This window comes from Pantherophis guttatus, chromosome 2 (assembly GCF_059756535.1).
Source record: "Pantherophis guttatus breed Tessera chromosome 2, ASM5975653v1, whole genome shotgun sequence".
NCBI classification, from domain to species: Eukaryota; Metazoa; Chordata; class Lepidosauria; order Squamata; family Colubridae; genus Pantherophis; species Pantherophis guttatus.
The window spans coordinates 233,159,205-233,184,549 of NC_142064.1; the positions used below are offsets into that span (position 1 = coordinate 233,159,205).

Here is a 25,345-nt window from a genome sequence, read left to right on the forward strand (position 1 = left end):
ACGTTACCTCTAGTCTATATTTTAAAATATTTTAACAGTACCCGAGTATTTGGAAAGTTGAAAGACTAGAGAGTTGAAAGAAAAATAATGAATTAGGTCGAACTTGCAACTTGTTTTATGGTCAGTTTGCGATTAGCTGAGAGTCGCAGTATTCCATCGTGCTCATAGTCGCTAATGTCGACTGTATGGACTGTATTAGACCAACTGGCTAATTTCTTAATCACTTTGGATTTATGTTCATATTTTCTGGCTTTCTTTAAACATTAAGAACCTTAAGACTGGAAAGTTTTATTGTATTCACTAGATTAAATGCAGGGGTGGTTCTATTTACCTTTACTACCGGTTCGCAATGGGGCTGCGCACGCATGTGCAGAAGCGTTCTGATGATGTTGGGGTTGGTGGGTGGAGCCTCCCACCGGTTCTATAGAACCGGTGCGAACCGGGGGCAACCACTGGTTATATGTCTTTCAATCCTTTTTTTAAAAAACAGTTTTAACTATGAGTTTAAAGATTTGTATTTTTTGGAATATACAGCAAGAGGATGATATGTGTTGGCTTTGGAAAGTTTCCTCAATGGGGTTTTAGAGGATGGGTTTATAGAAACTGAGGAAGATATAAAATGAGGAGATGTTTGGCTTTATTTTAAGAGTTAGTTATATGGTCTTAATGTTGCTGGAGCTGAAGGGGGAGATTTATTTTCTTTTCTATGTTTTTATTTTTATCTTCTTTTTCTGCATATAATATTTGTTTATTTTGTAGTTGTATAAGTTTTACTTGTATTGTATAATACCTAATGAAATTATTGAGAAAATGAAGAAAGTAAAGGCTAAACACCCAGCAACTGAGACTAAGGTTTAAATCAATGCTTATGAATAATTACTCTTTATTTCTAGAGGCAACGTTTTGAGTTATAATATATGTAGATCTGTTTCCTAGCATTAAATAATTTACTTTCTGCAGTATTGATGGCACTTACTTTTCTTGGAAACCATTTCTATTATTATGGTGATGAAGTATCTTTAATGAGCACAATTGTGTAACTGTACTCCAGGGCAAAATTCTTCATGCAAAAGTATAGCTTTCAAGTACCATTAAGAGATACCTTTAGATATTTTATAAGAAACAGTAATTCTACTTCATGAAAATAATCCAAAATCTAAAGTCATCCATCCATCCATCCAAGCATCCATCCATCTATCCATCTCTATCTATCATCTATCTATGCAAGATAATCTCGATATGTTGAGAAAGTATTGATCAGACCTGATTCTATTTTGCTATCTTTGGCAGCTTCTAGAAAAGAAGAGCCAGATGCACCATAAAGTTAATGTTATTATTTTGTCTAGACACTCAGTTCAAATATGACACTGTACTGCTAATATTCCAGGCAAATCACTGAGATGTTTTCATCGAATAATAAAATTCTGTACATCTCTAGGCCTCTCCAGTTGCCATGATTCAACTTACAGACAACTCTACCTGGATGACTGAGAATCTTCATCAACGTTTTCAGAGTCACATTGTTTCTATGACACTTTTCAATACTTTTTCTCACCTCTAGGATATGATGGCTAGCATCATCAGCTCTAAACAGCAAACAAAATACTAATGGCAATGTGTTTTTATGTATATCAAACAATGAACCAGAGGAAGATGATTAGATTGAAGGTGAGAAGCTGAATTACACAACAGCAATCCACTCATTCTGGTCATTCGGTTTTTCTGTTTCAAAGTATCTCTGAAAAAATGAACCATGGGAAACGGATTGCCTAAGACAAAGGGAACACCCTCCCCATTTGTTTGACCTCAATACTCTTTGCATTTAGAAAATCTGTACAGATGCTTACCTTTCACTAAGCTTTTCTCTAACTTTTAAAAACTTTTTAGATTGAAGATCGAGTATACATTTAATTATCCATGGGGTCATTAAATAATTAATGCACAAATTTATCTTATCTGGCTGTGCAGTGGAATGGAATAGTGATGCCATTAATCTATTAATAATAGTTGTGCAACTTTGCCTACATGATTGTGACCATCATAACTATTATTCCTAAATAAAAGTGGTGCTATTAAAGATCTATTATTTTTCTCCTAAAAGCTACATAGATTGGGAGAACATCTTGTTTTTCAAATTTTAAACTGGGTACCAGACAGATTTATATATAATATTTTTAATTTGTTAATATGTAGCTATAAGGTAAAGGTAAAGGTTCCCCTCGCACATATATGCTAGTTGTTCCCGACTCTAGGGGGCGCTGCTCATCTCTGTTTCAAAGCCGAAGAGCCAGCACTGTCCGAAGACGGCTCCGTGGTCATGTGGCTGGCATGACTAAATGCCAAAGATGCATGGAACACTGTTACCTTCCCACCAAAGGTGGTTCCTATTTTTCTATTTTTATTTTTTACGTACTTTCGAACTGCTAGGTTGGCAGAAGCTGGGACAAATAACGGGAGCTCACCCCGTTATACGGCACTAGGGATTTGAACCACTGAATTGCTGACCTTTTGATCGACAAGTTCAGCGTCTTAGCCACTGAGCCACCACATCCCTTTATGTAGCTATAATGCATAACTATGTAATAATTCAACATTATACTCTATTCTCTCAAATAATAATAATATATTAATATACATAACATGGTTCAGCAAGTTCTATAATTCCTGAAGCAGTATTTCAGGTAGACAAAATTTATTAAATAAATTTACATATTATATGAAACATGAATAGAAATAGTTGCTTTCCAGGGCAGTTATGAAACATGTTGAGGGTACGGTATTTTTGGCATTATTTAATTCATTGCTTCTTAAATTGTGGTCCTAAATCCCTGTGAGTCCTCCAAGACTTTCTCAAAAGTCCATGAAATCACAATTAATTGGCAGCCTATTTTGAAAAATAATAAAATATTAAAATTCTATCAGACAATCGTAAAAAGCAATAGTGGCAGAAGATGCATCTGTAGGATAAGGATTGGCAGAACCTGAGGGCGGAGTTAAAAGAGGGATCAGCCTAGTATCTCAACGTAGCCACAAGTCCCCCCCCCCGAATTCTGTTGACCCTTATCTAACTCCAGCAGGTGCTAACCATTAATTGAAAATATTCCTGTGGATAGGCATAAATCAATTTACTTGGACCTTCACCCATGGACCTGATCTTTTGCACTTGACATCAATTTTGATACTGTAAATTTCAATTAACATAATTCCTACAAACAAATGCTCTTTTGGGGTCTTCCATAGTTTTTAAAAGTTAAAAGTGGTCCTGAGAGAAAAAGGAATCCCTTTAAGAAACATTTACATCTAGTATATTTATTTCTTTATGCACATTATAAAGAATTATCTGAAAGATTTTGATTGATTTTGGAGTACGATTGCCAGACTTTATAGCTGCCAATCATTTCTTTATAATATGTTACTCAATAATTAATTTTAGAAATCTGAATAATAATGACAAGTAGCTGCAGTTTCAGAGAGATTGTATTCTGATAATTTATGAAATGATTTCAAGTAAAAATAGTGATCGTCAAAAAAACTGAAGAATGAAACAACATACTCTGTGTAAGTTTGTTTGTTTTATCTACAAGTTGAATACTACTTCCTGATTACTCTTTTCAAGTCAAATTTCAAGGAAGGGCACACAAATCTCAATAGCAACACAAGTTGTATTTTCATACATTACCTCTCACTTTCCTTTATGATCTCTTTTCCTTTCTTCCAAGTAAAAGTTGGCCTTGGAGAAGCTTTAGGCTTGCATTCAATGGTTGCATCACTACCAACTTTAACAAAAGTTATTTTTTTTAAGAAGGTTTTGGAGAAATCTGGACCCACAGCTGAAAGATAACAGAGAACTCAGAATTAATGAAAACTGCCATCAAATTGTCCTGAAACAAATGTTGAATTTATTCTGAATTCTCTCAGAATGTATAATTATTGGTTTACATAATTAACCTGCAGAATATCCCCAAACCACAGTTAAAAGAGATAAATAAAAGAAGTGGGACATCAGTTTTCATTAACTGATTTGTCTGGTACATTCTCTGTATTCCTGAAAAGCTATTCCAGAGGCTGACAAATCGGCTAGGACAATGAACATTGTGTTCTGGGTAATCACTGGAAAGAATTGTAATCTTGCACCAATTAAATATTGGATGGAAAACAATGCTTTCTACATGCTAATTTCAGTGATACTAAACATTGTGGTTCCCTAGGAATTTCATGACCTTCATGGTTGCTCATGACCATAACTTTAAGTAATAACTTGTGTATGTAAAGTAACTATCACAAATGAAATAATGCAGCCAGAACTTTCATATCAGCCCACATCTTCACAAAACATTTTTTTTTCACAGAAGCAATTCATATCTTAACATATAAAGAACGGTTGCTGGAACTGGGTATGTCTAGTTTGATGAAAAGAAGGATTAGGGGTGACATGATAGCAGTGTTCCAATATCTCAGGGGCTGCCACAAAGAAGAGGGAGTCAGTCAAGCTATTGTCCCAAGCACCTGATGGTAGGACAAGAAGCAATGGGTGAAAACTAATCAAGGAGAGAAGCAACTTAGAACCAAGGAGAAATTTCCTGACAGTTAGAACAATTAATCAGTGGAACAACTTGCCTCCAGAAGTTGTGAATGCTCCAACACTGGAAGCTTTTAAGAGGAGATTGGATAACCATTTGTCTGAAATGGTGCAGGGTTTCCTGTCTAAGCAGGGGGTTGGACTAGAAGATCTGCAAGCTCTGTTCTGTTCTGTTCTAATTTTATCTAATCTAATCTAATCTCTGTGCTCTGCCTCCATCCTTGCAAATAAAGCTACAGATTAGAAGGTGACAATAACATCTATGAATGAACGAACCAGTACTAATTGTGAATGGCTACTTACTGTGAATATAGTTTAGACTTTCAAATCTGCAACTAAGGCATTGTCTTAATGCATTTCACAAAGAACTATTATTAAATAAAATACTGTGATACACTATAGGACTGAACAGGAACATCTGCAGAAAGGTTAAAAAGAAAAACAAAAACAAAATGGCAGATGGACTACATAATGACCCTTTTTACATGCTTGTGATGCATATTTAAAAGGCCTGAGGCTTTGGTTGCCCAGTTCTGCCTGCATCTTCATTTTTTAAACCCTCAACCCATAGCCACCCCTAGGACTAAAATGTGATTCATCTAGTATTATTAAATCTTGCACATTCCCTTTTTAAATATATACGAATTCTATACCTCTATATGGCCCTTTTCCCATATCCAGTTAATGACTGTATTGTGCCATCTTATTCACTTTTATATCTAAATATGATTTCACAAATTAACAATTATTTATTACGCCCATAGGAAGCATTTTTCCCTTCAAAACCAGATATTTTGTTGAGATGGAGAAGGGGAAATTGTTCACTGCTTTCTCCTATCCAAAAACTGATTTTTCAGAAGCTGACTGCACAGTAGCTTAGCTCCTAAAGAGGCAATAAATGAGTTGGGTAGCTTCTGGGTTGAGGATTTAAAGCAGACCTGGAGAAAACCTTTTCTCCGTAATTTGTTTCTAGGTGATTAGTAGGAGATCTATTGTGTATTTCCCCTGATGTAATATGAGCCAACTTTTCTTCAGTAGCTGCAGGGTCCACAATGGCAAATGAACGTTTGTCATATCAAGCATCTAGCGAGGGAAAACTGGTCTAGCATTGAGTAGTAATAATGATTTAAGCAGCCACTGAAAAACATGAGTTCAAGGATGTTTTCCATCAGATTTACAGGCTCACAGTATAAGTGATCCATCACACCATCACAGAATCACTTAGGAGATTGGAAGACATTATGCCTGAACATCAAGTGGCAAAGATAAGAGCTGTGAATAATGTTGTGAATGAGGAGACAGAAAGATATCATATAAAAGAATTACAATTAAGGCTTTTTTCTTTCTCTCTGTATTAGGAAAAAGGCAGACACCAGTATTACCAGAGAGACTGTAGTTACTTCATTCAAAGTGAAGTAGAGTATATTGTTGTATGTGCTAATTAAAAATCTTCTAAATATAATAGTCTTTTTTCCCTGCTGTGCTTTCACTATAGAACTTTATGTTTAATATTTAATAATGTCAGGTCATCTAATCATTTCAGGGAGTGGTGTTTTTTTTTTTTTTTTTTTGCAAGATGGAAATATATTTCAGGGAGCTTTATACCATGACTCAATAACCAAGGATTAAAACACTTAAAAATGATTTCCTAATATAGAATGCCACTTAATTCAGCATCTGGCAAAAAAATAAAAATCAAACTGAACCAAATCCAAAAAGGCCTGTCTTCTAGAAAAATGTTATTATAGAACATTTTAGAACAGTAACACAGATGCAAAGCAGCCCTTCAGTATGTATGTATGTATGTATGCATGTATGTATGTATGTATTTATTTATTTATTTATTTATTGGTTCGATTTATATGCCGCCCTTCTCTGGAGACTCAGGGCGGCTTTCAGTGCATTAAGCAATAGCCTTCATACTTTTGTATATACCTGCTTAGTAGGGCTTTCAGGCCCCCCTAAGCGGTATTCTTTTTTATACAAAGTCATCTTATTGCCCCCACAATCCGGGTCCTCATTTTACCTACCTCGAAAAGATGGAAGGCTGAGTCAACCTTGAGCTTGGTGAGATTTGAACTTGCAGTAATTGCAGGCAGCTGGTGCTACTTAACAGCACTTTAGTCTGCTGCGCCACCAAGGCTCTATAAACAGTTCCTTCAATTTATACTTTTGATACTTGGAGGTATTCATAGATGGGAACAGAATTCTCTTTCCAATGAGGGGAGGCTGGCAAAATGTTCCTCAAACCTTTATTGGCCTCAGCAGAATTAAATTCATGTGCTCTCTACAAGTCCAAATACCTCCCCCCACAAATTAACATAGGTAGTCCTCGACCTACGACCACAATTGAGCCCCAAATTTCTGTTGTTAAGTGAAACATTTATTAAGCAAATTTTGCCCCATTTTATCTTTCTTGCCACAGTTGTTAAGTGAATCACTGCAGTTGTTACGTTAGAAGAACAGTTGTTAAGTAAATCTGACTTCCCCATTGACTTTGCTTGTTAAAAGATCGTAAAAGGGGATCACAAGACCTTGGGACGTAGCAATGGTCGTAAGTATGAACCAGTTGCCAAGCATTTGAATTTTGATCACATGACCATGGGGATGCTACAAAGATTGTAACTGTGAAGAATGGTAATAAGTAACTTTTTTCAGTGCCGTTGTAACTTTGAACGTTTGTAACTACAAACAGTTGTAAATCTCCCTGTAGAAACAAAATGCAAACTTACGTTCAAAATCATTTTGCTGAATAAGGGGACATACCTTCTCCGCAACTAGCCAATCACTACTATATTTTCTTTAGAATGGCTCTCCTTCTGGCATGTTTGTTCCTTAGCAACTACTTTCCTTTTGTGGCAGACATAATTTGCAAAGCTAGGACAATATTGATATTGCATGGAGATGTTGCGTTTTGAAAAGATTTCAACTGATAGACCTATCTAGAGCTTGTAGAATAAGTTTTTGATGCTTAGTTTTCTAATAAAAAACAGTTCTTGTTATCTCAAGAATACACCTTTAGCAATATATAAAAACTTGAATGTTATTTCCAAGACTCTGCTTCAAAAGGAATTCTTTAAATGAGACACAGGTAGTCCTCAACTTATGACTACAATTGAGCCCAGAATTTCTACAGCTAAATGAGACAGTTGTTAAGTGAGTTTTGTCCCACTTTACAGTCTTTCTTGTCATTGTTGTTACGTGAATTACTGAAGTTCTTAAGTTAGTAATATGATTGTAAAGTGAATCTGGCTTCCCCATTGACTTTTCTTGATAGAAGGTAGCACTGATTATATGAACCAGTGGTGAAATCTAAAATTTGTTACTACTGGTTCTGTGGATGTGGCTTGGTGGGGAGGTAATGTGACAGGGTGGCCATGGCCAATTTTTTTTTAACTTTTAAAACCATTTTTTCTACAACCTCTTCGGCGAAGAGGTTGTAAAAAAATGCTTTCAAAAGGCTCTGACGATCCCAGCTGAGTTGCCTGATTGGCAGAGGCTTTTTTAAAAAGCCTCTGCCGATCAGGCAACTCAGCTGGGATCGTCAAGAGGCATTTAAAGAAAAAAGTTTTTTTTCTTTTAAAAGCCTTTGACGATCCAAGCTGAGCCGCGCGATCATCAGAGGCTTTTTTTTTTCTTTTAAAAGCATTTTTTGCCCGAAGAGGTTGTAGAAAAAATGCTTTTAAAAGTAAAAAAAAAGCCTCTGATGATTGTGTGGCTCAGCTGGGCATGGGGGGGGGCAGGGATTTTTGCTACTGGTTCTCCGAACCACCCGCCTCCATCGCTACCGGATCGAGTGATCCGGTCCGAACTGGGAACATTTCACCCTTGATATGAACCTGGGACACTGCAACCATCATAAACATGAGTCAGTTGCGAAGCATCTGAATTTTGATCATGTGACTATAAGGATGCTGCAATGATCGTGTGAAAAACAGTCATAAATAACTTTTTTCAGTGCTGTTGTAACTTTGACTGGTTACTAAACAAACTGTTGCAAGTCGAAGACTACCTCTATTCCAATGCATGGTACTCTAGTGAGAATCATAAGTATTTGTAAGCCACTGGGATTTCATAAAATCCTGGAAAAAGATGAATGTAAGATGGAAACTATTCAGACAATTTAGTACTGAGCAGTCTACCAAAGAAATGTCCATTGTAAGATTTGGATATATGGAGAATATATGGACATTCTCAGCATGTTGTTTGTCAAGAACTAAGGTTTTTAGATTGCCAGTGGCTCAAATATCAAATAATAATTATGGATATCTCCTAACAAAATATAATTAGGCTCCAATTTCCCTTTACTTTGTTATGCAATACAGAATATATCTTATTTGACAAATGTGCACATGATTTGGTTGAATGATTATTTTATTTTAAAATAATTCCCTAAAGATACATCTCCTTTTATAACAAAAGATTGATCTGTATGGGAAAAATATTTTCAGGTCCCTCTCATTATATTAAGAACCTATGTACCTTCTCTTCATTTAGCAATCATTGTCCATTCCAGCAACTTTGTTGCTAAATGAAATAGGAGAGAGAGAGAGGGGGAGGGGGAGGGAGGGAGAGAGCAGTTCGATTCCTTACAGGCTCAAGGTTGACTCAGCCTTCCATCTTTTTGAGGTCACTAAAATGAGGATCCAGATTGTTGGGGGCAATATACTGGCTCTGTAAACCGCTTAGAGAGGGGTGTCTATGTACTATTCCTGCCATTTCATTTAGATAAAGTTCTCTTGGGCAGGTATGCCAGAATTACTTACAATCTGGTGTCAGGTTCATGAAATTTCATCATAAGCATTGGTTGGAAAATGATTTTTTTATATAAATTCCATTGTGTTTGCAAATGGTTGCTAAAGAAGGTAAAGGATTATTGACTGCTTTTTAATGTTTTTTCCCCTAAGTTACATTTTATCAAAAACTATAGTTACAATCATTATATCTGGGACTTTAATAGCTTGCGCACAACAGAGAAAAATAAAGAGCTAGTTGCCCAAATTGATTGTGCTTTGAAAGCCATATCTTTTTCAAAGGAATATTTGCCTATGAATATACATCAAAATGAAATTACCTTTAGAGCTGTTGAGTTTTTTTTTTTAAATAGAAACCTCTTCTTCTTGACAATTTCCCTTTCAAAATACCATTAATATGTGAAACTCTCCCCCCCCGTGTTTGAATACATTTCATTTCCTGATTTTGTTTTCTAAGCAAAAACTACGTCAAGTTGGGAAAGTCTGAGATCAGATGAGAACGGCCTATCCTTTTCAAGTTAGTATACATCTTAAATAATTGGATCATAGCGAGATCTAGCTACTGCAGCTCTGTAGTTACACTGATCTGATTATACAGTCTTATCTTATCCTCCTTAAGGCTTCCTACAAGATTGATTTCTTTAACATGGATATCTGGAAAAATATTGTGCATTTTATCCACTCATTCTAGTATGTTTATTTGCTTTCAACTAATTAGGAACTGTTGTGTATATCATGTTTCCTTTGTAGCAATAAATGTAGAAATATTGTTCTTATTATCATTGTTACGTCTTTATGCTTAGGCAAAACTTTTTATAGGTACTATAAACAATTTAACACAAGACAAAATTGAACACTTTTACATTATACATAATTTGTATTTCTGTAAGTCAGTGGTGGGTTGCTACTGGTTCGCACCGAATTGGGTGAACCGGTAGTGGCGGGAGGCTCCGCCCACCCACCCGGATGCTTCTGTGCATGCGCAGAAGCGCCACACGCACGAGTACGCAAGCACGAGTGAACCAGTAGCGATGGGATTTGGAACCCGCCTCTGCTGTAAGTATACTATACAATAATATACTACAGGTAGTCCTCACTTACAAACAGTCTCATTCATTGATTGTTCAAAGTTACAACGGAGCTATCTCTTAGTCACATGATTATCATTATAGTCAGTACAAATTATCCTGTGTCTGATCTTTGTTTCCCCCACCCCCTGCAGAAAAAGAGATTGCACAAGAAGAGTTTAAAAGAGAGGAAGAAGGCCCACTAGAAGAAATACCCATCAAAAGGGCTGGCACTGGCAGCCATAAGTGTGCTGAGTATGCAAACATGAGTATGCAAACAGTCTAGTGTCCTCTTCATTCTCTGCTTGCTTACTCTCTTCTAATCCATTTTTTCTCCAATCTCTCTCCTTGGAGTGAAGGAATAAAAAAAAAAAAAGCAATTTTTATAGGCAATCTCTCTTGTGCTTGATCCTTCCCCCCGCCTCCAGAACAGGGATATTTGATAAGAAGGGATTACAAGAGAGTAAGTAGGCATAGACTGTACCAACACCAACACATTGCTTTCGATGGGTATCCCCCACTGTGTGCCCACATACTCTTTTATAATCCCTTCCTCTTCAATGAATGTAAAAACAAATACAATTTTCTTTCTTGTTAATTATCCCAGTGCTAGGGTGAGCATTCAAAAGGGTGGGGAAATGGTTAGGAGGAAAATAAAAGCTAAAGGTGTGAAATGATTAGTCTTGTCAGTTTTGAGCCAGCTATCCCTGTGCTGTCCAAGGGGTCTAGCAATGGGGAAAAGGAAAACAACAGTTGGGGCAACGTGATTTTGCACTTAGTGGCCACTTCATTTAGCATAGGAGTTGCCACTTGCAATTGTGGTTGCTAAATGAGAACTCCCTGGGGTAACTTAATGGATTTTAGAGGCATCCAGAGTTTTCTTTAGATTCCTTTTATATGAAATAACCTTATATGAGATAAAACTTTCCACTATGGATCCTATTTTGCTGAACTCTATTGCTCTTTCTTCCTGAAGAAGTGGAAAGATGTGTTTCTCCCGGAAAACATCTATTTATCTATTTTTTTAAAATGAGCAAGAAATAAAATTCTGCCTAGAAAATATTTTAAATCTTCTGAGCAGATAAAAGTTTTGTTGCTGAATATTCTTTTTTCAAACATATAACAATCTAATCAAAACTTTATTCACTGTTTTAAAAACGAAGGATTCATTTTTATTGAAGGATCCAATATGGATCAGTCATCGGGACCATTTGGATTTATCTTCCGAGCTTTCAGACTCATACTGGAACTCACCCTCAGGGAATTTCTCTGTGTGCTTTGGGCTGTTCTGTGTGTGATATTTATATGGTGGCCTTTTATTGAACCTTAGGTTTGTTTCACCTAATAGGTTTCTCACAGTAACACAAGTAACACAACTATATTTCACAAATGTTAGGTGTAAAAGCAAAAAAAAGGGTAAAATTAATAAAATGAGGTTGCAGATTGAGCCAGTGGGCTCAGATGTTTTGTGTTGATCTGAAGTTATAATATTAGCAACCATTTTCTCAAATGATTCTTAAAAAACTGGTAGCTAGATTCTGTGTGGCCAAATACATAAAATATACATAAAATGTACATATTATGTATTTATATAATAGTGCTTTTGATATGGCACTAAGCAGTGATTGCGAGTCTATGACAAACAGGTCAAAGGTTGACACACCAGCATTTACCCACACTAGACCACAACTACTGTCCCTGTTTGAGTTACCAAAGAACAAAAATACAAGAAGTTAGCATTTTCTGAATTTTGACCACTCCAAGCCCAAAAGGTTCGCCATCACTGCACTAAAGCCTTCTAAAAGACCTGGCAGGCTCTGAAGGCTTCAAAAACCATTTGGAAGAAATTGTCACCTAAGAAGCTTTGGATGCTGTATGACAACAGAGCCTCTCTGCTATTCCTTAAAATAGCACAACTTGCGTCAGGAAATGAAGAGATGCTGTTACTTTAAGGAATAAATTCAATAAAGTCACCCTGACTCTTAACGCAGCAGGACTATTTTGGGGGATTCACAAAGAAATGTGAAAAAAGTCAAGCCACTTTAGGGAATAGAGGGAGGTACCCCTTTTATGGATCATATCTGAAGTGGGCAGAGAAGCAATTCTGTTATCAAACTTTACCCACGTTGGTCCATTTTTGCTTATCCTTCTAATTCTTACAGTCCCCCTCCCATCCTCCAGCATCATTATCCTAGCTATAGCAGGATAAATATTGCAAACAAATCTGCAAATACAAAATTACAGTAATTCTTGTTTGGTACTCCAAAGTACATAAAACAGATCCACCAGGGTTGTAAGAAAAGATCTTATCCTTGCCTAATTAAATAAATTAGATAAAAAAGATCTTGCTGAATTAGATAAATCCACTAAAGTGGCAATTGACTCCTTGCCAGAATCTGTTGAGGTTTTATTCCAGTCCTTTAATAATCCATCACAGAATTACTGCTATCCGGATAAACGCTACACTCAACTCAGGCTTCAGTAATCACGTAAAGGTAGAACTGGGACTACAAGGCTACATGCAACTCTTAAGCACCTCTAAAAGTTGTCACTGTATCTATAATTTAATATTAAAATTGTGTTTATGAATGCAGCAGAAGAGACTGATTATTGCTATACATGGGGAGCAATCAAATAACTGTATTTAAGTAAATTAAATATAATCAATTCAAGTCTTTTATTATTGAGTTATTAGAAAGTTTTACAATGAGGAATAAAAAAATACAAAATGCAAAAAGAAAGAAAAAAGAAAAAAGAAAGAAAGAGAAAGAAAGAAAGAAAGAAAGAAAGAAATTCCATAAAAACTACAAACAAAAAAGACAAGCAAACAAACAAATAAAATAGAAAAGTGGGAATTATAGATACGTGTATCACATTAATCAAACGTCTGCATGATATGTTCTAAAACTGGTTTTGCATCTGGGTTTGTATCTGTGTTTACATGCAGTGAACCCCACAACATGTCCATCTTTATGTTAGATAACACACGGGAAAACTTCTTTCATTGCAAAGAAGCAAATTATTGTTGTAAGAATAAATAGTAGTAAAATATGACATAAAACATTTTACATATAGTAGCAATCGTTCCCACTAACTTTCAGAAAATGCTTTGGATCAACTTTTCTGGAATTTAATTAATATCACATTAATTAATGACTTCATTAGAGGCAATAAAACAATTTAAGGCAATAGAAATTTTTCAATAGCTTTTAAGTAAAAGGAGCCCACCAATTACGCTCAGTTCTGCGCTGACATAGATGACTCCGTATCTATTTTCTGCCACACACTGATACATGCCAGTGTCGGAGAGATTCACGCTGGGAATGGTAAGTGTTCCATGTTCTATTTGAAGTCTTTCCTGCAAAATAGTTAAATGAATAACATAAATGTAAAAAAAAAATGTCCTTCAGAATTTATATATTCCTGCAATGACATTAATGTCAGGCCTAGAAGCCATCTTTTGTATTAGGCCTTCAGACCTGCCATGTTTACTACTGTGGGAAACTGGGAGGGGGGATTGCATGGACTATGGGTGATATATAATCATAATAACATTGCTTTCTCAAGAAGTCAAGGACAACTTCCCTGCACCTGGAAGACTGGAACTGGGTGGCATCTCCAGTTGGAACAATGTTTGATTGGACTATGAGATGGACTTGTAGGTGTTGGGCAGGGACTTGAAAACCTGGAAGCTTTCAGATTCAGGTTTTCCCAGATATGCCAATATGACATCACTAATAAAATGTAGCTTTGAGGAATTTCAAGCCTCGGAGTTTTCTTTTGTTGGGTGTGTTACTTGGAACCCTGACAATTACTTTAAATGTCACACAGGTAGGTGATGTCAATACTAAGGTTGAAAAACAAAACAAATTCATAAATAATCAGTATGATGGAATCTAACAAAATTCAAATCATGTTAAAATACCAAAGTTTTTTCTTGTTCTCAGTGATTGGGAATCTGAACTATTTCGATTAATAATTCTTTGAAGCCCATTAACCTGTATCTAAAATTACGGTGCTCCTATGGCATGCTATGGACTCACTTGGCCTGACATGTTCTTTAGAAATTCAACTTTCTGTTCCCTTGAAGGTTAATGGAAAAATAATCATGTTCAGTGGGGCAAAACAACTGTATGCACCCCACTAGATTAAAACTGTTATACCCCACAGATATAAATCAGAGACTTTCAAACTTGGCAGCTTTAAGATTTGTGGACTTCAACTCCCAGAATTCTCCAGCGGTCCATAAGTCTTAAAGCTGCCAAGTTTGAAGACCTCTTATATAAATCATAACCTTTTAATAATCCTTAAAGGTAAAGGTAAAGGTTCCCCTCACACATATGTGCTAGTCATTCCCGACTCTAGGGGGCGCTGCTCATCTCTGTTTCAAAGCCGAAGAGCCAGCGCTGTCCGAAGACGTCTCCGTGGCCATGTGGCTGGCATGACTAAATGCCAAAGGCGCACAGAACGCTGTTACCTTCCCACCAAAGGTGGTCCCTATTTTTCTACTTGCATTTTTTATGTGCTTTTGAACTGCTAGGTTGGCAGAAGCTGGGACAAGTAACGGGAGATCACCCTGTTATGTGGCAGTAGGGATTCGAACCACTGAACTGCCAACCATTCGATTGTCAAGCTCAGTGTCTTAGCCGTTGAGCCACCACGTCCCATAAAGTAAATCCTTCTTTAGTTTAATGTGGTTTAAGTTCAGAATCATCTGCTAGTGATCAGCATGAAGAAAGTCACATTAGCACATGGCACAAAAGAATGGGTAATCAGGGTTCAGCCTAAGGATAAAGAACTCACAATACCAATAACAACAACAATAAAAGCAGCAGAGTGCTTCTCTACACAATAGGAACGTGTGTGCATTTTAGCAAATCATAACATGTAATAAATATAATCTTTAAAAGATGTTGGGCTCCTTCTCACAGGTGGAATTGAAATTTAGTGTTGTGCAGTCTTTATTTGATTGAATCTAGGCAACGTGCAGGTGAGAGCGATTTGCACTTTGCTTAGTTTTTGCCCTTAAAATTGAGACAATCAAGGGCTGGAATGATCTCCTTTGGTGAGATTAGGAATGGAGGGGTGCTGATGAAATCTTTTCCTTTCTTTCTATAGCCCATTAATCCTTAGATAGTTCTGTGTGACACTGCAAATGGTAGGTCAATTTCCTCGTTGGCCCTGTCAGCAGAGGTCCATAGAAGTGAAACAGATACAGACTAGAGAGCTTGTTTACATTCCATAAAGTTCAATTAAAACTTACATATTAAAAACAGAAAAGAAAAAAAGGAGGTTTATAGCCTGAATAGCTATATTCCCATTTTTGTTTTTCACAGTTAGCACTTAACAGAGGTTTTGTTCCAGGCGATATTTCGGTTTGCCTGTGGCGTTGCAGCAACTGAAAAATGTGCAGCCATTTTATATATCTTTCTTCTCCTCAAAGCAAATATGCCCTGGAAAGGAATCCCACAGCTTCTCAGTTCCAATTGATTCTGTGAAATGTTTGTCAAAGGGAGAAAATGGCACTTAAATACCTAACATTAGCTGAACATTGGTTGAAAATTAGGTGCTCTAGGGCAATTCTTGCCTTTTGAAAAGTATGACTTGAATGACATTGTTTTAACTATACAGAAAGTTCAAGGTGATCTTGTGACATTCACTCAGCATGACAAGAAGTCTGCAGTGGGACAGATGGAACCTTAAGACTGTATGGTTTCTGCTGTTTTTATTTTTCAGTAATGTTGAAAACAAATCCTTGCAAGTTAATCCCCAACCTCAGAGCATCAATATTTGGAAGATTGCTTGTACCTGAGGTAGAAGAAGTTCACCATCCTTCAGCCAGCTATAAGAAGGCTTTGGTCTGCCATTTGCCTTACATTCCCAGTAGATACTTTCTTCTATAGCCACCTGAATATCACTTATTTTCTGATTCCAGTTGGGAGGAGCTGTAAGAAGGAGTACAGGGATATTTATCTGAGTAACATTTATTTCTTCTCTGCCATGATCTCACAAATAAATCTATTCCAATGGATGCTTTTCTTTTTTTAAAAAAATAGAAATGTGGGTTTAAGATTGCCGTTTCCATGAAAAGAGATTAGATATAATCTAAAATTGACTTTGGTCACTTCTATACATTAAAGATGTTGAGCATGAAGACTGCAATGATGTAGTGGAATTGTTTAACCTGGGTATATCAGCTTTGATGCCTGGTAACTGGCTGAACAAGTCTCTGCAGTTTTATTGGCAAGATTTTAAAAGTAGTTTACCGTTGCTCTCTTCCTAGGGCTAACAGTGAATGACTGGCCCAGGGTCACCCAGCTGGCTTTGCGCCCAAGTTGGAACTAGAACTCACATTCTCCCGGTTTCTAGCCTAGTGCCTTAACTAATGTCCCAAACTGGCTTTCATGGGTATATCTATATGACCAATTAATGTAATAACCTATAATGATATTTCTAATAATGCAATAAAGTAGAATCTCTGAAATACTTAAGGAAAAAATCAAATCTGGTAAACCAATAAACACTTGGCTAGCTTTATTAATGTTATATATGTCAATTATTTCTATAGATAACTGGTTTGTTGTTGTTGTTTTGTTATGCATATGATTTGAAAAATAAAGAGTGCAAAAAAAAAAAAAAGGATGAAATATTTCATTATCTGACGGTGAATAAAGTCTTCCCCTGAATTCTATTTTGCACCTTATCATACATGGATCAAATCCTGTAGAATATAATTATTAAACTGAAAATATTAAGATAACTATAGTGCCCATTGAACACTGATTTCTGAGGCTACAAAATATTAGGTTGTAAGTAACAGAGTGTGTGCATTTTGGTTACTTTCAATAGTTGTTTCAATCATCAAAATTGTAATTTGTATATGCAAACGTAAACAATAGAAGAGTAGTATGGATGTGGAAAAAATAATAAAAGCTAATTTAATATTAGAAGAAAATAGCAATTTAAATCGACTGGAGGGATAAAACAATTAAATTGGATTGTACAGATCCAAAAATAGTGATAAGAAATGTGAAAAATACAGCAATCATAGAGACAAAGCAGATCTTAGAACAAAATCAGAAAATTTTGTTCACTTTCTGTGAATCTGAATTGCAAATAAATGGGCAAAATCAAACCACTTTAAAATCAACAGACTTCCCCCCCCCCATGTATTTACATGGTTACTCTTGTGGTCAGTATTATATTTTATAGTTCCATTATATACAATATCTAACTATTTGCAGGTAAATAATATCATAAAGTAACTTTCAGAAACATGCATCTCAAAATTAAAAGACTATCATTACCTTGATTGCAAGTAACAAACACAAATCCTGATGAATAATATGGGGGTATTTTAAAACAGCTAGACAATTAAATATTCTATAGAATGGGAAATAATTAAGGTTCATATAAATATTTGTAATCCATAATAAAAATTCAAGGATATATATATAATACCAGCAGAGGTCTCCAGGAAACTGGATATTTTATATTATTCCATCATTATTTCACCAGATAAAAGAATGTCAAATTGGCAACTTAAATTTTATCAACATGAAGCTATAATTTTAAATCCATCTCTGTTTTCAACATTTCTTGTTGGATAACAATAATTCTCAAACAACAAAAATACATTTTAATAGTTCTGTTTGTAGTTACTCTTAATACTCAGAATGCTTTTTATCACATGCTAGACATGCAAGCAGCAAGAAAAATATAAAGAAAAGTTTAAAACTTTTTGTTCACAATGTAAAACATACTAGAGAGATAAAATATACTAATTTGATCATTATAATTTTTATTATCATCTTAATTTTGGACTGAATTGTTATTTTGCATCTCTCTCTCACACACAATTCAATTTATTTATTTATTTTTGTCTTCCTTGGCTAGCGTACTATAGCAATTCTGCTTAAAAATACTTGGGTTTGCTACTTTCTTCTTGTTTACTTGGCTCCATTAAGCCAGTTTATTTATTCCATTTGTTTAAACTTCTGCAATCAAGAAAAGCCAAGGGCCATTGGTCCCTCTTGTTTGTTAAAAATAAACATGATCTACTAAAAAGATATCAATGCTAGCCTGCAAGGAGGAGGAAGGGCAACGCTAAAGAGTAAAATAACTTTTATGTCTGATTGCTGACTGACAACTAGTAAGTATTGTATGATTTTGTGAAGACCTTGATCATGCCTTGACTTGAATCAATATATTATGTCTTCCTTCCTTACAAGTATATGAAATTTAGGCAAAATTAATTGACCAATTGTGTTTAGGCAGCCTAAAAGTGGACATTTAATTTTTAGGTAACAGATCTTTTTCTATGGCAACAGTCCAGCAAGACTTTAGTTTTTTTGAAATAACACTACTATCTCTCTACTTTCAGATCTGCTACTAAATTAAATACTAAATAGCATTCTGTTCATGGTACTTGATTGCTTCACACTGTCTCAATTTATATACACTGTGCTCACAGAAAATTTCACCATATCAGTCACACTTCATAATGTTCAATACTCTCATTATGCATACGTTCACACCAAAGGAATGTAGAATGAGCTACTTTGACTTTTCTGAAGCTCTGGCTAGAGATGCAATCAGTTTCTTTTTCCCCTTGGAATGTGTACAATTGCAGTCATTCAAAATAACTCTGATATGGTTTCAAAAGTTCAGGATCAGGTCTTCCAGAATTACCTTAAATCGTTTCCATTGAACTCATAAGAGTTCCCACTGTAGTTCTGGATGAAGTACAAATCTTTATCACTGACTTTTAAGTTTAGGAAGACTAAAACTAGAGTTTGGATTAGTGTAATTTATTTATAACTACAGTACAGAAGATGAAACTTGGCCTGCATGAAAGAATTGTGTTATTCATATCAACTATTCAAAAAAATGATACTAAAGTGAAAAAGTAAAACTTTAGAATATGACAGTAACTCATTTATATTCTAGGGAAAGATCAGATTTCATAATACCGTTAAGTCTGAAGACATCGGAGAAGAAAAACAATCTTTGTGGCACCTTTGTGAATAGCAGTGCTAGGCCTAAAATTAATCTAGAGCTGGAGACATAGAATTGGCACCCTAGCCATATGGCTGAAAATGAGCAGTTTTATGGAACAATTTCCATGGAGAAAGAAATCATGAAGGCATTCAAAGCTAAAAAAAATGCTGTAATGATGGATGCCTTTGATCAATGTCATGCAGTCTCAATAAATGAAAAGAGATGCTTTCCTAGATATTCTCAATGATGGAAACTAAAGGACTGGCTGTGAAACTAATGAGAAAAATGAACCTGGAGGGTTGCATTTCATTGCCAGTACACTAAAGTTGGTGTCAGTTTTAAGTGTTGCTATTCCAACTGGGACAAAAATATTTATTGGTCCAAACTGATGATGCATTAAAATGTTATTCTTTCGAGTCTATTTTAACTTGACCCCTCTCCCTCTCCCTCCCCCTTTTGGCAAGATTTTGCATTTTGCAAAGTGGTAGTTCTTTCTTGGCATTTATTAACATTGAAATGAAGACTTATGAATTAAGAATAGGAGGAAAAGGAAGCTTGAATGGTGGAGAGGTCTTTTTTTGCACCAATTTGCCTGAATCTTTAATCTGATCAATGCAAAACAGAATAAAACTGTTACTTTCTGTGATTTGGAATGTATACATCTATTGACGCAGCCTAAAACTGCATTTACCTTTTTGCAACTGCAGCGTTTCTAGTAACTCAAATTAAGGTTCAGATCAATTCCAATTTGAAGATCCTTCAAATTGTTAACAAGCCAGATATTCCCCATCCTATACTTTTGAGTTCTCCTCATCACTTTGTGATTATTAGTCATTAATGAAATGTTGAAGAATATTGGATCCAGAAATGAATCTTCTGGTATCACTTTATCTCACTCTGATTTTATAAGGAGTTGTTTCCGAGCACTCTTTGGTTTGGTTTTCAAGCTACCTATTAATGTGGCAAACATGTTTTCAAGCTATCTATGAATGTTATCAAACCAATATTTAACTGGCTTGTGAATCTGACAGGTATACATACTGGTAAGTAAGTATTTCCTAATTATGATTCTATCAAGCTGAAGCTGTAGTTCTGTTCCTAAAGCCTTTCTAATGTTGTTCGCTTTTCAAAGCAATCCTCCATTGGAGTCAATGGGAATTTCACTTGAAAACAAGTATGTATCAGATTTAGAAAAAAAAAAAAAAACAGTGCAAAAATTGTAAGAGAATGAGAAAATTCCTTATTTCCCCAGGCATATCTAGTTTGGCTTTTGTTTTTGTGGTCCTGGAATTTCTGAAATTGCATTGCTCAATTTTAGCAAAAAAATAAAAAAAATCTTGCAAATGTTTGACTTTCTTTGGATTTCAACCACACACACCCTTTTCTGTGCCTATACATACTGATTTTGAAGAATGGAAGTTGAACACTTCTACTAGAGGGACTTAATATTCTTATCTCCTTCTCGCTAAAGCAAGCTTTGCATTTCTGTAAGTAACATGCCTCATGTTGGTCAGTTAGACATTTCCATGTTTTCTAGTAGTTTTTACCTCAGTTTAGTCTTCTTTCTCTTTCTTTTATTCTAACCTATGTATTTCAGATACTTACCTGACTTGCTCTTTTTTCATAATGGAAGGAGACACTTAGCTATAGACATGCTTAAGCGATGTCCAAAATAAAGCATGCTCATTTTTCACACAAGCACCAACGTCAAGATTCCTTTTTTTTTAAATATTCCTGGTTGTTTTCTTTTTGTTTCATTATTTTTTCTGTTTAAATCTATTGACTATCCAACAGTTTTGTCAACTTTTCTTAAAAATTAGAGATAAAATAGGTATGCTAAGCTTCAATAGGCTAAAAACATATATAGTTCTTTCCTTTTGGAAAAGAGGGGGAGAAATAGCTTCAGATCATGGAATACCTTCTAATGCCGTTTTTAGCTGGGAGGGATGAAACATGTCTAGCCTTAAGAAATAAAACAATTGCCTGTTCTTATCCTTAACTTATTTTCATAACACAAACATTTGTGGGTTAGTGTCACAAGCATTTTATAACATCTTGGATTGCAGAAATGAATTCCACCATAATTTTCAGACAGATATAGAGCTCATCATTAGCTTTTCAGCATAAAAAGTACTTGGTTAATAGAAGTTGGTGTAAGGGGAACATTTGGATCTTGACATGAAGAGCTGGTACCAATGAAAGATCAGTTAGAAACAATGACATGAGCAATGAAAGAAACAAGCAGTCCTAATTTTGTTTAAAGGCAGAACTGCCAAGATTATTCAAAACAGCATGTTTTCTAACAGACGATGAAGAAAAACAGAATAAATTGCTTTACAATAGCATTTTGTTTTTTTTACTAGGCCAATCTCTGTCTCATGACATACGTTTTTACTTCTTCCACACTTCATAGCCTCAATCAATATGCCTGTCTCAGAGGTTTTTATTTTATGTAAAATTACACTTGCTGAGAAAACCTATTTGCAATACAAAATGTGAAGAGAAGTATCAACATTGACATTGCAACAAAGCATTTACCGCATTTTTGCCTCAGCTATAATGAAAATCAGGTAAATAAATAAGCTGGGTACCATAAAATGTTAGTTGGCCTCTGGCCACGTTCTTTCCTCTCACATTTTCAGCTACGCATTCGTACATGCCAGCATCTTCCTGCTGAAAGTTGGGGATTTCGAGAATGCTGCTTGATTTGTGTCTCCGAGCTTTTTTGGGGATTTGCTTTCCGTCTGTTCTTCTCCAGCTGATTGCAGGAACTGGGCTATTTATGAACAATAAAGGGGAAAAAATATGATGGTAAAGGCTATGTAATTTTAAATGACAGACATATTATATATTAACAATTTCTAGACAAAAAATCCATTATATGATCATCAAAATTTAGGTCAGATCTTCCCAACTCTAATTATATTGAGTGGAAATTCTGGGAATACCAAAGCATTTTGAAGGTGCCGGGTTAGGAAAATCTGACCTATATCTCTAATTAGTCATGTTTATACCTAGGCTATTATTGGTTATACTTATTATCATGCAATCATCAATTTTGTCATATATCTTAATATGGATTTTTGCCTATAATCATATAGCTCAAAATATTTAATGTTGTGTCCGATGGGCATATCCTATGGGCCTGTACTTTTCTGACATTTATGTGAGAGGGTTCTGTCCACTACATACACAATTCTGCATTGATTTAATTCTTTCTGGGAAGATATACCATTAATTAAACATTTCTATAATCACATTTTTCCAATAAACAAAAATGTGATATATTTGGACATAAAGATATCTATTAGTCTTTTTCAAACAGAAGTATTTTCCCAAAACCTATCTCCAATCCATCATTCGACTTATTTGAAACCTGTAACCTATAAAACATGGACCAGCTTCTCCAATAAGAAACTAAAGGCAGGCTACAAAATATAAATGCAACCTTGCTAAGAGAGAAATTTGAAATATAGTAATAAGTGTGGGATATGATGGAACATATTTCAGAGTTGGACAAACTGGTGTCTAGGAGTAGGGCTAAACACCTGTAGAAATATGACATAAGTATCCTTTCCATTGAAAACAAATACTTATAAGTTTTATTCCTGTCATAAAATTGACTATTTTGTATATATTAGACTCTACTTAGAATAGACCTACTTATAACAATGGCACTGTCACTAATGATTAATTTAAATTGTAATAAAGACTTGATTTTACCTATTTTTTCAAAATGTATAAATAGAAGTATAAACAGATTATTGTGATTAAATATACTTTAAATTTCATTAAGTATATAGGACAATAATTGTGGAATTAAACTAAACATCATGTATTTGACCAGATGACATGTCTAGGAGCTCATTGAAAGTCTACAAAAATATCAGTCTCCTCTGTTTTTATTAACAGCAGGTAATAAGAGTACACTGAATTTGACTTTTTTTATTATAGGTCACAGATCCACCAAGCATAACCATGAAAGGAGACATTCTGAATTGATTTATTGGAATTGGGACACAATATGCTAGGTCTGTATTGTAGACAAATACAACAGCAATATAGTTCCCTTATAATAAATCACTTTCATGCTAATTCCTGACACTGAATTTTCTCATTGCTGTGGAATTCTGCAAAGTTATTTTTAGCATATAATTCATTAGGTCCTCAAGATTTATTTTCCGCATCCAATTTAGAGAATATTTTGAGTTGGTTTGTGTGGCCTATCTAGAAAAGGATCATACCTCAATAACTTTTGTTATTAGATTAAATGGTTGATGGATTAGATGTAATAAAGCAGGTAGATCTTTAATTTGATTCCAGGAAGATGATACTGTTTGAAGTGACAATTTGTATAGCACTGGAAAATGAGCAATTTGTTGAAAAGGTCCTGGAGCAAACATAAATTGTGTCAAACAGAATTCTCCCAATTTGGTAGACTGCTTAACTCTCTGGAAATAATTTCAGTACCACTGTGTGGTTGGCAAAAACTTACTTTCCCAGTGCAAAACACTCCAGCCTCACAGTTGTTCCTTTGGCAGATGGAACCATTTCTGGGAATTGCACTTCGATTTTTGGCTCATATTCACCCATCACTCCTGTGAATATAAAATAGATGCTAAACTGGGTTGATTTCTGCAGTTCATATTCTCAAGTATTCCAGAGTTAACCGGGAGCATTTTATGTATCATTACATGACAGTTTATCTGTTAACTTCAAAGAAGACCTAACTGCCACTCAGGGAGGGCTTCCTCTTCCATTTATTGGCTAGGGGAAAAATTGGCCTGTAGCTCTTAGCAATCTGCCAATGATTAAATCTCCTCATGTCTTCTTTTTATATATATGATTATACTTTATTAGTGCTTTGCTGTTCATAAAAAAGAATATATATATATAGACCATCAGAGATCCAAATAATACCAAGACAAATTGTCTCCAATGGCATTATACAGGTTTTACTGCTTTTGTAAATCACTTATCACATTCATACTTTCGAATAAATAAAATATATCTAAATACTGATTTGCATAAGAAGTCATATTTATGCTCAGTCAACACATAAACTGAACTGGCTCCACTAGGGGTTAATGTGATTTCCTGGAGAATAAACTCAGGAGAATTACATTATAAATTTTAGGGGGTATCCTTTGTATTTATTTTTGTTCACCTATAGGGATCAATTCAAGATTAAGTATAATAGGAAAACTGCAGTTGTAAGGCATTGAATATGGGATTAAGATTCAAAAGTATCATTTTCCAAAATACAGTTTGAAGACAGCTGGAATCCCTGCATCTTTGATTCTGAGCCATTATGACTGCTATGGAGGATGCTCCCCTGTTGACTGGCTTATACTCTTAAAGTGATCTGTTGACGTTTTATCCATGGAAGCAGATAACAGCAGCTGTCTCCTGCATGGAATGTTAACCCTAGAACTCTGCAGAATGCAAAGCTACTTCAGCTGCGGAGAGGGAACCAGCAAAACAGCTAAAAACAAGGCTGAATTTGAATAAAGAAAAAAAAATCACTTAGAACAGAGCATTTTTCTATCCTAAGTTTGTTGAAAATTGGTGTACCACACAGAGTTACAGAAAGTAACCTGAAGAGTGACAAAGTATAAAATAAATGTCAAGTAAACATCATACAATGTGTAAGTTTATTGATATTTAGTGCTGTTTTTATTGCAATTCTTATTGTCTTATTTATTTATTTGTTCGTTTGTTTATGGAATGTGTATTTCTTAGAAACGAACTCATATAACTGTTACTCTAATAGGTGTACATTTAGCGAATGATAACATAGGATTATACTGATTACCATAAACTATAACTTTCACTAACATATTCAGAAACAAACATGTTGATATTTTCCATCTCAGGAAGATTCATAATTTTATGTATTTATTTATTAAACAATCAAAGGTATATAGCCACTCATCTCACCATAG

At 35.1% G+C, this 25,345-nt stretch overlaps 1 protein-coding gene across 4 annotated transcripts in view; it reads right to left on the bottom strand.

The window, feature by feature from the left end:
* Positions 1–25,345, bottom strand: part of LOC117656314 (contactin-4) — a 556,506-nt gene that overhangs the window by 93,036 nt on the left and 438,125 nt on the right. For all 4 annotated transcript variants that reach the window (XM_087887915.1, XM_087887914.1, XM_087887913.1 and 1 more), the window contains 5 exons: positions 23,896–23,998; positions 21,992–22,176; positions 16,209–16,345; positions 13,629–13,758; positions 3,680–3,830 (listed from right to left, as the gene is read on the bottom strand). In XM_087887915.1, coding sequence (XP_087744041.1) covers positions 3,680–3,830; positions 13,629–13,758; positions 16,209–16,345; positions 21,992–22,176; positions 23,896–23,998 — 706 coding nt within the window. The remainder of the gene's footprint in view (positions 1–3,679; positions 3,831–13,628; positions 13,759–16,208; positions 16,346–21,991; positions 22,177–23,895; positions 23,999–25,345) is intronic.